Genomic DNA, 19,747 nt, shown 5'->3' on the forward strand with positions numbered 1-19,747 from the left:
TAACTCCCTCTATGGATTTGAAAGTGGTTACACTTCCCCAGCCCCATTCCAATAGCAATCCACTTGGTGGAGCTGCCATTTTGTAGTTTTTTTCTAATAAAGGAGTGAGCCTTTAATTGTTAGTCTATAGTTAGTTGTAATATAAGTGGCGTCACTCTGCTTAGCTGCATTACAAGGAGACCCTTTCCCAGTCTTGGAGGTCTGTCCACCAGAGCAACTCAAGTCTTTGATTACACTTCATTACAATGTTCATTGAACAAACCCAAACCCACTGAATACAGTCATTAGGAGTATTGATACACCACTGGTTTGTTACAAGTAGTGGTAGCCAAGCTAACAGCCTCATCTAAATTGATAAGAAATGTTGCTAGACTAGGCCTAAGTCTGCTGTTTGGTATTACTTCTTATGATTGTTTATTAATTGTTTATTACATGCTAATATTACAATACACCTTATCACTTCCCTCTAGCCCAGCCATTGACATCCTAAGCCTTGCAATGGGAATGAGTTGATACCCGTTTCCCACAGCCCTCCAAGAAGTGGTAAAAGGTCTCCCTGAATTAGAGTTGAATCAGTGGTGAATCACCTTGAGGATGAGGGTGAGGAGGAGCGCACTGACAGCCAGCGGCAGCACGCTGGACACGGCCCAGCTCAGCCAGTAGGTGGAGCTCCTCAGCCCCATCATCCTCACCGTCTCCTTCAGACGCGCCTCCTTCTCCATAACGATGCCCTTCACGATCATGGCCACCGAGTAGATCCAGGCCAGGGTCAAGTATAGGGGCAGAGACTGCGCCAGCGAGCGGAGGAACCTAAGGGGGGAGGGGTCGGACGGGAGAGGACAGGGGCAGGGTGTACACGTCCAAGTCACATCTGGATGCTGATTGAGATTTTCTACTATCGTCGTGGCAATAAACTTGATATTTTGATTTAGAGCAAATTGACTTGATTTGACTTATCAATGGTGGTTGTGGTCATGACTGGTGGTGATAGCATTCAAGTGGCCTGAGATATGGATTTCCAACGTTTTGACCTCGTTCAATTCCTGCAAAGTACTGTATCAACTTACAGTAGTTTTGAGGTGTACTGGCGCATGTGGAAGACTCTCAAAGAAAATATGAACGTTATCCACATACACTGAAACGACTTTCACCCACTGGACACAGACGTTCGTTTTGATTTACATTTGGTTGAGTTGTCAACTAACGTGAATTCAGTGTGAAATCAACCAAACATTTCACCATGTCATTGGATTTAGGTTAAAAGTTGGGTGAAAAAATACAAAATTCCCTTACGTTTATGACTTTTTTCAAATTCAATCAGTTTTCCACGATGATTCAACGTCATCACATTGAATTTTTATGGTTGAAATGACGTGGAAACAATGTTGATTCAACCAGTTTTTGCCCAGTGGGCAGTAAGTACATTATGAGGTGGTGTTAGATGTAGAGTAGAGAGGGTATGTTGATCACCACTAAAGTCATATTTCCATTAGGGAACATGGTCTGTGAAGAACCAAACCAATCTGTTGATTTACCCAACAAATGCTTCATCTTATTTTTGCCTTCATTGAGAAGCAAAGAAAGGCCACAGTGTTTGGGACAACAATATGAATAAACACAGATCAGGGGGAACTCAGGTGTGGATGACAAAACTTGTGGCAGTCCCACATAATCCAGACACAGCAGTCAAATAATTGCCTTTTGATTCCCTGTTTTACAAAATGGCCATGAAAATATCATTAATAATAATAGCTGGGCTCTATGATTTGAATACACATCATGCCCGTGTAGCTCAGTTGGTAGAGCATGGCGTTTGCAACGCCAGGGTTATGGGTTTGTTTCCCACGGGGACCAGTATGAAAAAAATGTATGCACTCACTAACTGTAAGTCGCTCTGGATAAGAGCGTCTGCTAAATGACTAAAAATAAAAAATAAAAAAAATCCCAGTGGTACCGCCAAGGCACCCAACTAACTCAATGTATTGTTATTAATGTTTACAAATTGCTGATGGCTGGCAAACACATTAGGGTGATGGGGAAATTACGTTTTGCCCAGCTGTTCAAATATCAATTGTTTTTACTAGGAGCATTTTCCAATTAAACTGCAAAAAATGTATTAGCTGATCTAATAATACATAATCCTTTTCTTTTTTATTTAACCATGCATATGAATTAGGAGACTGAAAAGGGCACCGTACCTTTAAGAGGCAGATAAAAACAATGCAAATATGTTTGTGTGGTGATGAGCAAACAAAATGGCCACCTCATTGTGATAATGGTTCTATAATTTAGCTTAGACGCACATTAGTCCATGGACAGGGGATCAATTTAACAGATAGGTCACTTAATTACACGCGGCAGGATCAATGACACAGAAGAGTGATGTACATTTAAAGCTACAGAGCAACAGCTCATGTGTCTCACATCAACAACAACAGCTTTAAGAGTGATGCCGTTCAGCAATGACTAGGTGAAAGCTATATGTAACACAGGACATTTTGATGCAGAGTATGAAAGTTATCCAGAGGACATACTGTATGTATATGGCAGTGAACAGGACCATTATACAACACTGAACACAGTGTTCGTACTGTCATACTGTACATGATTATATAGAGTCACTCAGAGGCCATATCGAGTCGGCCATATCCAGTCTAATGTGATATTCCGGTAAGCATCAAATATTGCTTTGATTCTGTAAATGCACAGCATAACAGATTTTTTTTATTTTTATATAGCTTCTCAAAATGGATCCATTCTCAATGACTGACATTTTATCCAAAGACTTGTCTCATACCCAGTCTCGATGGGTGGAATACTGTCTTTCCTCTAGTCGCACCAGTATGACTCTCCGGAGTGTCACTGGGGAAGTTGTGTCACATCGATGATAAACATAATTCATGTTTGAATAGCATGCAAAGAAAGGTGATGCAATCACAGGAAATACAGGCAAATGATAAACAACAGGGCTGATTTTAATGGAGGGAAATTACGATTTTAGTACCATGCTCAACAATTAGCATGATATAGTGGAAATGTAGATAGGTCATACCTGATTCGTTTTTTTTTTATTGGTATTAGTTATCCCACAATTAACAGGAGCAAGAGTAACAAAGAACAAAGCACAAACACTTTACAAATCAAATATATTTTAGATCCTGTATAACAAAAAATTGTGCACCTGTACACTGTCCTAATATGGACACTTGCTCTGATTAATTTACATTCTTCTCTTAAATAAAACAATGTTTTCTTGTTACTTCTCTTTAAACAATATAGCACTTCAAACAGCACTGTACCTATGCTGCATTTACACCAACGTGGATGTGTTTAATTGACTCTTTAGGTAAAGTTTATTTAACTTGCCTGGTAATCTTATTCTGTATTATTGTGCACACTAAGTAGGACTATCAGAAAACAATATACTGTACAAGCTCAAGGACAGTCAATGACAACTGGTGGAATCTGTTACTCCACATCAGTTTAGTTTAGTAACCAAGTGATATTGTGCTTTGTTATTTGAAAGTCGTCATCATTCTCAGTACTGACCTTAACCATGACACTTATGAATGCGCATGGGACCATGAGCAGCACAAAGTTCTCGGTGAACCACGCAAACCAAATGGCACCGTTCTGAACACCGACGGCCCGCTGAACCTCCTTGAGCCTGAGCTCCTTCTCCAGGACGAGGCCCTTGATGGTCATGCAGACGGTATACATGAACGCCAGCACCAGGTACATGGGAAGCATGGTTCCGATACTCGCGAGGAAGCTGGTGGGTGCAAAGGGAAGGCAAGGGAGGCAATCGAAGAGGTCATGAAACAGCTAAGCCTGTGATATCGACAAGCCCAGGCTTTGATAAGGGAAGGCAATGCAGCCAGATGGGAGCTAATGCATTATTTATTGATAATCTGTTGTATAAACCCCACTCCTTATGTCAAGACAGAGCTCTCGCAATCAGGTTTTCAGAGATGGGCTGAATGAGGCATGTTGTACAACTAACAAAAACAAAATCAATCTTCCAGAGCAATCTTGTCCAATGTCTTCAAATCAATGTGTATCTTGAGTTCGGAATCAGCACTTAGTTTAATGTACTAACATAGTCTTTCACACATGTTGTTCTGCTCTTGTCTTACTATCATAGCTAAGCATAATAATGTACTGAACAGGGAGCCTTGGCAACCATTGTTCTATTGTTAAAATGGCCTCTAGTCATTTTGAGAAATTCAACACAGTTTTGGATAACACTTTGTCTGAACACTCCTCATTTTTCATCCGTTGAACGGACCCTTGCCCCTTAGAAGAACGAGAGAGAAAATAAGTTCTGTTGATGCAGTAAATGTCATAGTCCCAACAGATGATCCATTAAGATAGACACACTCTGGGAGTTTTTAATCAAGGGTCCAATACGTTTATAGATTCAGCTCTATTATAAGGGGATTTTACATTGAGCTAGCCTTCATAAATCTTGTGCATCAGCTCTATCTAACCATCTAGAACCGCCCGCCATACTCAGGATGACGGATCATTTGATGATGTTTCAATAGAATCAGACAATATTAAAGCAGGTTGGTGGCATTTATTGGGATGACTCATGACCTGGAGGCAGTTCTGCAGGGTAGTCACTAGCTGGCACAGCCACAAAGTCTCAAAATCTGATTTTAAACCTAACCCTTACCTGAAACCTAACCTTAACCACACTACTAACCCTAATGCCTAACACTAACCTTAAATGAAGACCAAAAAGCTAATTTCATGTTTTCATGGAATTGTTAAGATATATAGTCAATTTTGATTTCCATCTAGTGGAAATCACTCAGCTCTGCCTCCAAGATAAGATTCATCCCAATAAACTTCAACCTGCAACATTAAACACACTTCATAATGCCACCAAAATGCCATGTCAATACCTTGTACGGCACCAATATAATAAAGTGCTGCCGTTGCTCTATTAGACAGTGAAGAAGATATATCAAATGGATTGAGCCTTTGACAAAGTAAAGATTTCACATATCAATTATGCTTACCGACCATAAATACAATCCTTAGAACGCCAATGAAGCACCGGTTTATCACGGTTAGGCAGGCAGGACAAAGGGACTATATATACCATAATAGGCAGAACGGTGTCCCACTTTCAAGCCGTTGAACATTAAGAATTAATGAAAGTACATTTCCCGTGCATTTACATTGGGCTAATTTCTCGGCTAGCTTTTGGGCGAGTGATTTGTTAAGGGGCTTTTGAAACTCGGCCAATTGAAAACGGGCCGGCACAAAAGCCTACTTCCATTAATTGGTAATTCGCCCCTTACAATGAGGACCATTTTCACGAGGAACACAGGAGCAGACAGGTTTTTTCTCTCTCTCCAGCGCCTAAAGATTTTATCCAAACCTAGCTGAGTTAGTAGGGGCAGATGTGAGCATAGAAACATGGGTAGTGGCTCCCCAGAGATGTTAAAAACACTATAAAGTTGATATGATATCACGGGCCAATGTCTCATATTAATTGCAAATTAAGGCGTGATCCGCTAGGATAGTCCATTTACGAGATGAGAAGTGCCTTTTAGAAAGCCCTCACCTGCCCCCTTCACTACCATATGCCAGAATGCAAGCACCGCAAAATAGACATTTCTAACCATTTGTGGAGAGAATTTGGAGTTGTGCCTAGCTTTGAAAGACATCAACCAAACGCTGTCTCTCAGTAGTACCAATTAGGGAGTCAGAGGGGAATTACTGTGTACCCTGTCCTCTACCTCCCAATGTAGAGACAGCCCTTGTGCCCAATGTGACAGAGAAAATGCAGTAATGCGAGTGCTTGAATGGGAGCGACCTGGCTTCGAGGTCACTTCCTGTTCTCTCGTGCGATGTATCACTTTCACAGGAAGCATAGTAAGCCACAAGAAGGGTTCAAGTTAACACCACCAAGTTTCTAGGTGTAGCACACAACACTGAAACAGAATAGGAGTGTCAAAAAAGTTGGGCTTTAAATATGTGTGTGTGGAATTCAAATAAAATAAAATGTCTAATGTCAACATAGGTCTGCTTAAGAGCTTGAAGTAAAGAAAAAAAAAATGAAAAAAATGAAAACAGTGGTTGTGTTTCAATCTATTTTTGACTTTAATCATTGTGTTTTTTGTAACTGATACTGAAACTGCAGAACATATTTTCAACTCTCTACACCCTTTTGGGATGCATTTCAATACTAGATTACATAAAATGATCTTATTATACCCACTTTAAAATAATAATGTCAGATTTTCTTTCCTAATGGAGGACAGAAATGTTGAATTTATGTACAATAATTTGATTATTATGGCAAAATATTTCATACACAAATGTTCTTTCTTAAAAACGACCCCCCTGTTTGTAATATTTTTGAATGAGGTTACATTGTACAAGACATCTTTGAAATTATTTAAATCTAAAGAAGCCCTGTCTTTATAGTAACTTTTGTACTCTGATCCCTGATTAGACCACTTTGTGTCTTAGTTGTATTTATTTATGTTTAATTGTATTTTCTGTTATTTATTTATGCTTTTTCTAGTTGCTCAGTCTGTTTATTAGAACATGTGATTTTTTGTATGTAAAATGTGCGTATTTGAACAAAATAAACAAACAAACAACAAGCTCGTGCCTCAGCTAACAGTTGCATCAGATTGAATAGTAATCCCCTTATTACCGAGTCCTTATTATATTGTAATATCTCTTTAATGGGGCAATCTGGGATTCAAACAACATTGATGTACCAATTCCAGATTGCCCCTTTAATGGTTGCCAGCCTGCGACCGTTAACTCCTTGTCGACTTGTCACTGTAGAGTTGATCAGTCATGCACACCACGTTTGACACTGACAACCTTGCCACCAGATGCTCCTGAATAATACATTGCTGATCGATTTGAGGATGCTTAAATAATATAAGTCCTACTGTGTGCATGTTACAGGGCTTGAGTTACATCACCACCGTGACCTAAATTTAGGAGAGTTGGGAGACTCAGGGTTCTTAGTAAATCAAGTGATATGGGGAGCAGAGAAACCCCAGAGAATAGTGTAATTAGATAGTTGGTTGGTATGTTTTAGAGATCATTTTGACTGCCGCTGCAAACATTTATGTGTGTAGACGTGGTGACTCTCAGAAATCTAGCCGAAGTATCTACTGTTTAAAAGTACATTTGGTCTCCTTATTGTTGTGCAAATAGGCACAAAGGGGCAGTATCGTTGATGTAAATCTGTCTCTTGTATTGCAGATAATACATCCTTTTCATGTTTGCAAAGTAATACTGCAGGATAGTGGAGTCACAATACTCATTGGCACTTTATATGCCTTTGCTGTAAACAATTTCAAAAGCCTCATAGGAACCTTTCCTGTGCAATATCCACGTTCTATGTACGTTATTGTAATTACGTTCTGATACAAAAACAAGATGGCATTGTTAAATGACTATTGATATGGAACAGCATTGAGTTACAAACAGTTGATTCTCTGATTCGAGCGCAGCAGAGATTTGTTTTCCATATCAATCAATCCATTTCTTACCTCGACCCTAAAGGCCGAGCAACCCGAGCTCCTATCCTCAGCCTTCATCACATGGTTGGCGTGTGAAATGTGACAAAAACATGGAGATAATAGATTTTCTAAAATTCATTAACGTAAATGGTTGTTTGGAGGGTGAAATTGTAACCACAGGATTATGTCATCATGTTGGTTGTGCTTTTAGTGTAGTGATCCCGATCTCACATAGGGAACTTTTGAGTGAGTGAATAATCTAATCTCATTGATCAACATGCCAACCAAATATTACTCAATTGTCCACGTTGAAATGAAGTGGTGTGTCCAATCGGAATGTACTCTTCTGATTAAGAGTATCCCTGAGAAAGAGCTGCAATGATTGAAGTGCATAGCTCGATGTTTAAAGGAAAGTGCAAGGCTGGTCCTCTATAATGTGAAAAATGGAACAATGCATGATAAATCAAATAAATATTGCAAGTACTGTTCATAAAAGCACCTTTGGGCTGCTATTTGCATCTAATATATGCAGTTAACGTGAAAGTGTGTTATTATCAACTCAAACAAGGGCATTACATGGACTAAAGCTTTAATAAAGCACTTTACATTACTGTGTCAAGCGTATATAATTTAGAACCTTAATCCATATATTTTATTTGCTTCGCTCTGCCAAGGTAAAGTGCACATCCTTTCAATTGTTAATGAGTTGTGTAAAAGTATCTGAGAATTCTCTGCTTTTTAAATTGCATTTTAAAGTCAGATTAGGCATTCTGGTCTTTTCTAAACTGAAAAATGGTTATAGTAGATTAAAAACAGGAACATCTGAATGCACAATGCTCTTCTTCCTACATTTGGCTGCAGCTACGGCAACACATTTTGAGATCACAATAATTACCCCGGAAGGTCCTTTCTCTCATGCTTCCCTGCATCTTAGTGCATCTTCCTTTTTTCTGCAATCCCACTCTCAATTATTTATGAATGAAATAACGGTTTTCAAGTGTTAATAATTTACGGAAAAGCCCACATGGCTAGGCAGGCAAAAGAGTAAATGGCGGAGGGACCAGGGGTTTTGTAGTGCTTTATGGCCCCCATTCATCTTCAGTGATTATTATTCCTTTGTTTCACGGAGAGGGAACCCAGGCAGGAGGGCGGCATTAGGACATAAGCGCTTTGATTGTCTCATTTGAGCTCGTTTGCAACATTCGCTGGCAAATAATGAACATAAAATGGATGGTTTTCATTGTGCCGTGAGAGAGGGTGAGGGGACCATTCTAAAAAATACAGGCCTACAGCAAAGCACAATGGATATGTGTGTTACCATAGTGTCTTTGTGACCAACTGGGATTTGAACCCAGGTCTTCGCTATAAGATTGTGTTAGCCCTCTGAGCTAAAACCAAGGTATTAGAGCATCAGGTCTCAGTCAAGATTAATCATCACACAAATGTGGTTCACCAAACCACCTCTGTAATATCTGTGCTTGTTGAAATGAGCTAATACTCAGAAACCGTTAAGTGGGCTGCATCCATTTTGATATTCAGCAAGTAACGACTGTCATAAAGGCACCACAGGTAACAAGGCTGTTATGTCTGTTTTTTTAACCTTCATTTCCAAGTATTCAGATAGATTAGATTTTTGCAAATAGCTAATACATTTACTATGTTGGTTGTATAATACCTTGTTCATAGTTTAAGCCTAGTAGGCCCTATATTCAATCAAGGTCCTTTTTTGAAGATTCAACAGAATGTTATGTGGTTTGTGCTACCAATCAAGCTGATTATCGGCTAAAGAGAGATACGTTTTTCATGGAGATCCAATTGCTAGTCCAGATGTTGATGCCAAATCAATAAAGACATTACCGACTCTGCCAATGTGCTTGCTGTCTGACTAGCACTGATGTTGTCTTTAACCATATGTTTCCAAGGCAACCATATGGAGTAACTCACCATCATTAAAAATAACACATTTGTAACCAGACCTGGGTTCAAATAGTATTTGCTTTCTGTCAGATACTTTCGCTGCAATTGACTGAGCGATTTGGCATGAATACTTTGAGCTTGATTGAGCCTACCTGGAGTGCCATATGGGTGGGATTCACACTTTTGGGACTATTCCAGGGGTTACATTGAATCAGGCAAGCTCGATAAAGCACAAATAAAGTATTAGAAATATATGTGCTCTAATCAATGCCACCAGCAACACTACGCCTACCGCATCTAAAAACATACATAGGTTCATCATTCGTTTCCTTTAGTTCTCAGGCTACCACGTGGACAGAGTTTGCACTTACGGGACTATTATATTGGTTCCATTGTTCCAGGCACGCTCAATCAATTGCAGCGAAAGTATCTGACAGAAAGCAAATACTATTTGAACCCAGGTCTGATCTACAACCGTACCATCCTCACCTCATGCCTTTTGTCCCCACTCTCTCTAGCCCTGGCCATACTACTGTATCAGAATAAGGGTATGTTCCTATGAGGGTTGTTAGGCTATATGCTCTGGGGCCGTATATCACTTTTTTTATGAAATCGTTGGTCTTAGGGACAATGATTTCTAATGCGGGAAATCTCTGTGTCTATCTCCTGAAAAATTTTGTCTGCATTGCAAATGGCACCCTAGTCACTATTTAGTGCACTACTTTTGACCAGGGCTCGTAGGTCTCCGGTCAAAAGTAGTGCACTATAGAGAATAGTATGTCATTTGGGACACATACACTGAGTGTCCAAAACATTAGGAACTCTTTCCATGACATTGATTGACCAGGTGAATCCAGGTGAAAGCTATGATCCCTTATTGATGTCACTTGTTAAATCCACTTCAATCAGTCTAGATGAAGGGGAGGAGACAGGTTAAAGAAGGATTTTTAAGCATGGAGACAATTGAGACATGGATTGTTTCTGTGTGCGTTTCAGAGGGTGAATGGGCAAGACAAAAGATTGAAGTGCCTTTGAACAGGTTATAGTAGTCGGTGCCAAACGCACTGGGTTGTGTCAAGAACTGCAACGCTGCTGGGTTTTTCATGCTCAACAGTTTCCTGTGTGTATCAAGAATGGTCCACCACCCAAAGGACATCCAGCCAACTTGACACAACTGTGGGAAGCATTGGAGTCAACATTGGCCAGCATCCATGTGGAACGCTTTCGACACCTTGTAGAGTCCATGCCCCGATGAATTGAGGCTGTTCTGAGGGCAAAAGGGCTGGGTGCAACTCAATATTAAGAAAGTGTTCTTAATGTTTAGCTAGGTGGACTTTGTAATTATCTGTCCCCCGATGACATCATTGAGCTACATGATAAATCCATGTAGATGGAAGTAATTTCCTCTGAGGAAAGCTTAGCTGACTAAGATTGAGCGCTATAGTGCATTCTCTCTCTCAAAATACAGATATGTATTGTGATATAAAACAGTAACACTAATGAATGCCTGATTCACACAGAATAGAATGGTCCCTATCAATCTCTACATATGATGTACTTTGTGTGCGGCTTCATAAGGGAATTGGGTACTTTCTCAAGGAGGAAAAGTAATATTGAATGAAAGGGAGGGACCATAAGAATGTATCCTGAATAATTTAAAGATACATCAAGCATTCAGGGCCCTGTTTCCTGATAGTGATGGAACAAAAGCTTATGAGTGTTTTAACGATACATCTTTCCTACAAAGGCCGAAGATGTAACATTAATTTCCCAAAACACCATGCAGAGAGAACGTTTGCTAAGTGCATTGTTGAGGCATGTCTATACTGATAGGATCGAAAGAAAGACAAAGCTGCTCTCGGATCAGCGTTCTCCCTTTCAAATCTTACCTTAACATTAGAATTATTCCACAATACTGACGACGGATCAGCTCCTATGAAATATGATCACCTATGGCTACAAATATTGAGGCGGCTTATTCTAATGCTTACCATATAATAATGCACTAAATCAAGATTTGAGACATTGCGCACATGTAGGCTAAACATGAAATGTATGGAGGCAGAAATTACACAGCGTACAAATAGCTAAATAAAATTCAATTGACTGAACAAGAAATTGATTTCAATATCATTGAAATATATTGTTATATGTATCCTACTGTATTTATCTTCTAATACAGTCATCTCGGTTTTCATTTGAAGCATCTTATACTTTGCTTGTTTGTAACAATTGCAAAGACATTGGCAACTTTGTATTTATAATCACATTAGTTCTGAAGTTATCGGCGGTCACAAAAAGACAGAAACATATTGATTTTGTGTTTAGCTGAGATTTTCTGAGTATAAAGTGACGGGGAAGGGCAAAAAAAGCATCTAACGACACAATTACAGTAGCTGTTCTACGAGTGGTCTTAGGCTGTCGTTAAATAAGAAACCTTTTCAACTGCAACTTTAGTAACAATGGTTTGGGGAAACGGCTCTGAGATTTAACGATGCTCCTACGAAGGGTCTAACAAGGAACTTAGCCTTAGGATGCTTTTGGGAAAACAGGCCCGGGTCTATAATGCTCAAGACTTGGACTGCCTGTGGTCTGACTAAATCAATAGCTCAGACTTCTTCTGCTCTGTCTTGTTGTCTCTCCATCTTGTTTTTCCTCAGTTTAGCCACAATTCATGATTCAAAACTCCTGACGGGCCTCAAACTTTCATGTTCAAATTTTTATGTTAACACTTCTCTCCTCTATGTTTTCCTGAGTTGTGGTTGCACCAGACAGCAGTAGCGAGCAATGAAAGACAAAAGAAGAGATACACTGTAGCTTCGAAAAAACATTTCCACAGGGAAATTTGTGCGGGCTTAGTGACTGATAAACCCATTACGCAAGCCTGTGGTGGCGATGAGTGGCATGTCCCAGAGTAGGTAGATTTTTATTGCGGTAATGCCTTCAACCCTCTCTAATCACAGGCCAGACAGATAAAAGCTTTTGTACTCACACGTCGTCCACGTAGCAAGGATACGGCATTTGCTGGGCAAACACGCCGAGCGGCTGTGATTTGTTTGTGTGCACCCGTATAATGCTGTGGTCCATCATGTCCTGCAGATAGGCGAAGCCTCCCCATATATAGCGCAGGTCGTTAAAGGAGTTGTCACGGGCCCCGGGAGACCATCCCCTTTAAATTGAAAGGACACACGTCACATGACTGTCAGTGTTTAAGAGACAGCCGGGGCTGAAAACATCATGGATGAAACAGTTAAATGTTACACCAAAATATATCTATTTTTTGTAGTGACATTTGTCCCATGAGTGACATGGAATCATCAATTTATTGACACTGAATGCTTAATATTAATCATCTGAGACATAACAGAGAAATGACGCAAGAACATGTCTATTTGCTTTAGATACTTCAATTGTCTGGTAAAAGTTGACGTCAGTTAATAAAAAACAACAGGCTAAGCAACATCATGGCTTGTATTCATAAAGTGTCTCACAGCAGGAGTGCTGATCTAAGATATGTTTAACCTTTTAGGTCATATTGAATAACATTACATGGACGTGGGGGACCTGATCCTAGATCAGCACTCCTCTGAGACGCTTTATGAATACGGGCCCTGTTGCCCAATGTTTTCTCATTAGCACTAAAACAGAACAGGTTGACAGCGGAGAGTCTGTGCACTGGGCCTACCTTTCTTTAATCTTATTGGTACGCTCCCCCTCATCGATGTCCATGCGGATCTTGTACTTGACGTAAGGAGGGGGGTGGCTGGCGTCAGGGTCGAGGTCTTCGAAAACTATACCGGCCCAGTACGTATCGTTTTCTAGAAGCTCCAAGGCCCTAGCCTCGAGATGTCCCTCACTGTCGGCAGCCTCAAACTTATTCAGGTCGAGGCACTGTAACATGGAAAGGCAAGTTACACCAAGAAAGAGAGAAAATAAGTTTACTTATTTTAATTCTTTACAAACTGCTAGGGGTCTTACACAAGATCATGCTTTTAATATAAGCTGAGAGATGAGAGTGCTTTATATATGCATTCATCTCAGGATACAGATCTTACTGAAAATGTCACTTTGGGAACCCCATTCCTTTAAAGGTTCCCTCTTGTTGCTAACCAATTCCAGCCCTAGGTGTTTCATAGATATTACACAGAAAGAACATGTCCAAAACCATTACGCCCACTCTCCGCATCTCCCCATCTTTCCAACAACTCTGAAAGCTGGAGACTTCAAGGCCAGCTGTACTGTCCATCAAAGACCTGCTGAAATGTCTTTGCACGGTTGAAAGAGTAGAATCATATAATTTTAGTAATATGTAGTAGCCCTATTGAACTCAATAGAGTCCCATTACCTTTAGAAACTAAACTTAAAGGAAAACTCCACTCAAACTATCTTTTGGTATTCTTTTCATTAGTCCACTGTTCATACAGCCCCATAATGTTTTGCGTGTCAGCAGTCAAATTGTCAAGATATTGGGCTTTCAAGAAGGGAAGTGTCACCGGCCACATTTGACCTGCACTGTTGGAGCTAGAAGCATCAAAATGTCACTGTACCCTGCGATTACATCTGTGACCCTGTGCATGTGACTAATAAACTGATCTAATCTATCTAATCTAAATGTCCTTCACTCAACACTCAACTCATTTCAACTCACCATTATGTATCATAGCAACAATAGTCAACTGCATTCAACATCCGAGTACCTTGGGTAGATTGTTGTACACAATGTTTGAAATTACATGATTTGTAACTCGATTTAAACCTGAGTTGAGCGTGCAGATCTCAAGTTTGGGCCTCAGTGCATAGTGCATACAAACTTATGTTAGGTCTTCTGCAATATCATACACAATATTTTTCTCCTACACAGACAGTAAGATTTAGACATGTAAACATGATTATAAACTGGATGGGTCAAGCCCTGAATGCTAATTGGCTGACAGCCATGGTATATCAGACCGCATACCACGAGTTTGACACTAATTACATTGGTAACCAGTTTATAATAGCAATAAGGCACCTCAGGGTTTGTGGTACAGTATATGGCCAATATGCCACGGCTAAGGGCTGTATCGTGCTTAAGAACAGCCCTTAGCCGTGGTATATTTGCCATATACCACACCCCCTCGGTCCTTATTGCTTATTCGTACCATATTTGCATTAATGCTTCTCACTAAAAGACAATAATAAAATAAAAAGTGAAAATAGCCTTTCTGCAATACCACGGTCCAAAAGAAGCGATGAACAGAAACCACACTATAAGACATGCCTGAGGAATGGTGCAGTAGAAAAATATGTTTTGGTACTGACACTGAAAACAATAGACTGGACAACAGCAGAGTTACAAATGATGCAGAGCTGCCAAGGGATATGTTATGGAGTACGGCTGAGGCATACTGAGATACAGATTTGGTAGCTGGCTGGTACTCGCTTTATCCTTGTTTCCAATGGACTGTAATGAGCTAGCCATCTGGGGTGTGAGTCTGGCTTGACAGCTGTCCACACATACCTCCACCACAAGGGCTTGTTATGGTACTTTCTCTCAATAAAGAAGCTCCTTTACCATATTCACAGACAGCATATAATTGCATATGTTGTTATTGAGTGTCCAAATTCAGCATGTTACATTTATGGCTGTACGTTATGCAGTACATGACATGATATGATTCTTGGGCAGTTTGTGCCTGCCCTGTATGTAGAGAAAAGTCAGGTTTGTTTCGCCTTTTGCTGCAGTGGGCTAAATCAGGGTCACACAGAGTGTTTCTTGGTAGTCTTAAACAAATCTACTTTGAAACAAAAGTATACACCTCACACACATGGTTATAGGCATACAAAAAGAAGACACCTGTACCATGTCAGATATAGAGTTTGAAATGTATTACATTTTGAGTTTGCATCCCAATATTACACATTTTATACATCACAGAAGCCTGAAATATAACAAAACTTTTTGACATAGAAACACCGGATTTTCAGCGTTTAAAAAAAATATATGTTAATTAATTATGAAAAATATTAATAACATTCCAACGGTGATGCCACTAGGTTATTTGACTGCCGGAAAGGGTTTTAATGCATTGGTTTACTCGCAATGCATTATGTAGGATTATAAACAGTTGAAGTCGGAAGTTTACATACACTTAGGTTGGAGTCATTAAAACTAATATTTCAACCACTCCACAAATGTATTGTTAACAAACTATAGTTTTGGCAAGTCGGTTAGGACATCTACTTTGTGCATGACACAAGTAATTTTTCCAACAATTGTTTATAGACAGATTATTTCACTTATAATTCACTGTATCACAATTCCAGTGGGTCAGAAGTTTACATACACTAAGTTGATGGTGCCTTTAAACAGCTTGGAAAATTCCAGAAAATGATGTCACAGCTTTAGAAGCTTCTGATAGGCTAATTGACATCATTTTAGGCAATTGGAGGTGTACCTGTGGATGTATTTCAAGGCCTACCTTCAAACTCAGTGCCTCTATGCTTGACATCATGGGAAAATCAAAAGAAATCTGCCAAGACCTCAGAAAGAAAATTATAGACCTCCACAAGTCTTTGGGAGCAATTTCCAAACGCCTGAAGGTACCACGTTCATCTGTACAAACAATAGTACGCAAGTTTAAACACCATGGGACCACGCAGCCATCATACCGCTCAGGAAGGAGACGCGTTCTGTCTCCTAGAGATGAACGTACTTTGGTGTGAAAAGAGCAAATCAATCCCAGAACAACAGCAAAGGACCTTGTGAAGATGCTGGAGGAAAAAGGTACAAAAGTATCTATATCCACGGTAAAACGTGTCCTATATCGACATAACCTGAAAGGCCGCTCAGCAAGGAAGAAGCCACTGCTCCAAAACCGCCATAAAAAAGCCAGTCTACGGTTTGCAACTGCACATGGGGACAAAGATCGTACTTTTTGGAAAAATGTCTGATTAAACAAAAATAGGACTGTTTGGCCAAAATGACCATCATTATGTTTGGAGTATAATGAATAATAATGGGAAATATTGTACAATCCAGATGTGCAAATCTCTTAGAGACTTACCCAGAAAGACTCACAGCTGTAATCGCTGCCAAAGGTGATTGTAACATATATTGACTCTGGAGTGTGAGTCTGCATTTCAATTTCAATAAAAATGTAACATTTTCTAAAACATGTTTTCACTTTGTTATTATGGGGTATTGTTTGGGTGAGAAAACAATCGATTTAATCAATTTTGAATTCATACTGTAACACAACCAAATGTGGACTAAGTCAAGGGGTCTGAATACTTTGTGAAGGCACTGTATTTCATGGAAAGAGCAGGTGTTCAAAATGTTTTGTACACTCAGTGTATATGTATATATTGTATATGATAATTATATGTTTTCAGCCATGTGCCAGCATATTTGCTGGGGGAGGACTAGCAGTCTGAATTATAGATGATAACAGAGTATAAATCAAGTGTATCTACTCACTTAAATTCATCTATCTATGGACCACTTCAGGAAATAGCTTATGTAAGCACCCATTCAACATCTTTCACAACCAAACGTATTCGCTGGTCGATATCATCAATGATTAGCTACAATTTGTTTCAAGTGGATTAATAGTGGATTAGTAAATTCTGTGGATGTAAGGAGTACATCCAATTTGGCATTTCATTTTCAAAAACTAAAAATAATCAATGTTGTATTACTAGTCATATGTCTTCTTGAATTTGAAGGACCTGAAAGACCAGAAATGTTGATTTATAGTTCAATTTTGCCATGTTTCCTCAACTTGACATGTATTGACTACATGAACCTTTGATTAATATACTGATTAAGTTTTATATACCATGAGAGAAATTCAAATGGGAGAGACAGTGAGAGAGAGAGAGAGAGACAGAGACAGAGACAGAGACAGAGACAGAGAGAGAGAGAGAGAGAGAGAGAGAGAGAGAGAGAGAGAGAGAGAGAGAGAGAGAGAGAGCAAACGTAATAGAGCGGGGGGAGAGGGGGAGGGGGAGAGAGAGGGGGAGAGAGAGACAGAAAGGGAGAGAGAGGGGTGAGAGAGAAAGAGAGCAAACATGAGAGAGCGGGGGAGAGAGAAAGAGAGAGAAGGAGAGAGCAAACGTAAGAGTGCGGGGAGAGAGAGAGCACATTTCACATTTTCTCCCCCCTGTCCACGCTCAGCATGCGTTGAGCCTATGCAACAAGGAAAAAGGTAAATTATTGACTAGTAAACATAATCCCGACGTCCATTTTGAGATATGGAATTCCTTCAGGAATGAAAATGGATTGCATTACTTTTGGAATTATTTTGCCACGTGGCTAAACCCCAGGATGCATAGATGTCATCTCCCAGGTATTAGCAATGAGGGAGATGATAAAATGTCTGTAGTCTACACGTGTGGCCACATAGCAGCAGGGAAAGGAGTGTATTGCTGCAAACCACCTTACGGATCAATACGTCAATGTCAACCCAACTGTCTGCATGCCCCTATGTGTGAAGACAGTGCTGTGTCTTGTGTTGTTATGTTAGCTGAAATGTGTGTCCTTGGATGCTTATAACAATCCTTTTTATTACCACAGCAGTACACATTGTTAGGCATTTTTGTTGAATATTGTCAAGGTTGTCAATTGATATGTACTTTTGTATATACTGTAACAATTGGCAATCTTGCTTTTTATTCACCCAATCAAACAACAGCTTGTGCTGTTAGGGGTGAAGAGTGCAAATATTATATTTGTGAACGTACACACAGTGTTGAAAGTTCTTATTCATATTATAGAGCTAGCCCACTGGGCACACACTGGTTGAATCAACGTTGTTTCCACCTCATTTCATTGGAATTACGTTGAACCAAAGTGGAATAAATGTTGAATTGACGTCTGTGCCCAGTGGGAGGATACATACACACACTCCAAAATGTCAGTGTATTTTGTAAAGGGGGAAAAAGGTATCAAATCACTTTTGACAATGTGAAGCAAGAGAACTAACAAACCGCAATTAACTTCTTCAGGAGGTCCAGGATTTGGCTGGTGGCGTTGAACACGTTGCGCCAGTCATTCGACGGCATGCCCGCGGGGTGATCCTCAGGGGGCCTATTGTACAGGAAGTTGGCGAGCAGTTCTGCCGTCCATCTTGTGCCTTTGAGCTGCTGGTTGAGTGCGGCTGCAAACACCGGGTTATCCAGGAAGGCCTGATTTGAAAACCAGAGAAAAGGGGTTGTGTGGGTCATTTACCCTCATCAGATTATAAAACAATCAATGCACTGAGAAATGAATGCAGTGGAAGCTAATTGAAGACCTGCAGCACTGCAGATCCTTAGGACTTCCTCTGTGAGAGAATTAATTAGAAACATTAAGCTAGATGGCACTGTTGTACTGCAGGCTTGGGGAATTTACACCCACCTTTTTCATGACCATGCACATTCACACATGTAGAGTCGCAGGCACATACGCAGACGCACTCAGGCATGTGCACACACAATCGTACATTCACACACACACACTCACACACACACACACACAGTGTGTGATTCCTGTGACTGCCTCTTTCTTCCTTCCTCCCCCAGTGCGATAAGCACCAGGTGTCTTAACTGTCAGCTTGGCTTAAGCCTCATGCCATGATCCATGATTTGACTCGGCACTCAAAGAGTTAATGAAGAGATATGCTAATCTAAATGCGAATGGCCTTGCTGTTACAGCCTCCCTATGTGTGCAGTTTCAAAAAATAATGGCCACCCATCCCTGTAGTGTAGAACAATTGGGGCCTTACATAATAGCTTTCTACTCAGGTTGCCTGGTACAGGGTTGGTTAAAATACATTGACCGCGTCCCAAATGGCACCATATTCCTTATAGGGTACACTATTTTTTAACAGATCCCTATGGGCCCAGATCAAAAGTAGTGCAATATAAAGGGGATAGGGTGCCATTTGGGATGCAGTCTTTCCATCTGTCTGGGACTGCTCCCCTCAGTGTGATCTGTAGGGTGCATACAGTATGCTCGCAACCATGAAATTGCAACCATGTAATAACACGATAATAGTGGTGATGTATTGCATAACTGAACATGGTCTGCTGATAATGTAGCGTGTGTCAAAACAGGCTGAAATCTCTCTCTCTCGCTCTCTCTCTCTCTCTCTCTCTCTCTCAAACATATTCTGATCAATGTGTTCAGTGGCATTTGTAGGTAAACACTTTAGGATGTTTAACATGGGGTCAAAGTGTCAAACCTCTATGCTGCTTCTGACCTTTTAGAAACAGCGGTTTAACCATCTATCTGTGATAGTAAGAGTGGAATAATTAATTTAGTTTCAAGATGTACATACATAAATATATTGTAAACAACTCGC

The 19,747-nt window shown here is 40.1% G+C and overlaps 1 protein-coding gene across 1 annotated transcript in view; it reads right to left on the reverse strand.

Moving 5' to 3' along the window:
• LOC121554258 (phospholipid-transporting ATPase ABCA1-like) overlaps positions 1–19,747 on the reverse strand; it is a 223,508-nt gene that overhangs the window by 148,881 nt on the left and 54,880 nt on the right. The window contains exons 12-15 of the mRNA XM_045211911.1: positions 18,393–18,590; positions 13,108–13,313; positions 12,415–12,591; positions 3,550–3,772 (exon numbers count right to left, since the gene is read on the reverse strand). Coding sequence (XP_045067846.1) covers positions 3,550–3,772; positions 12,415–12,591; positions 13,108–13,313; positions 18,393–18,590 — 804 coding nt within the window. The remainder of the gene's footprint in view (positions 1–3,549; positions 3,773–12,414; positions 12,592–13,107; positions 13,314–18,392; positions 18,591–19,747) is intronic.

The sequence above is a fragment of the Coregonus clupeaformis genome, chromosome 39, assembly GCF_020615455.1.
Source record: "Coregonus clupeaformis isolate EN_2021a chromosome 39, ASM2061545v1, whole genome shotgun sequence".
In the NCBI taxonomy this organism is placed as follows: domain Eukaryota; kingdom Metazoa; phylum Chordata; class Actinopteri; order Salmoniformes; family Salmonidae; genus Coregonus; species Coregonus clupeaformis.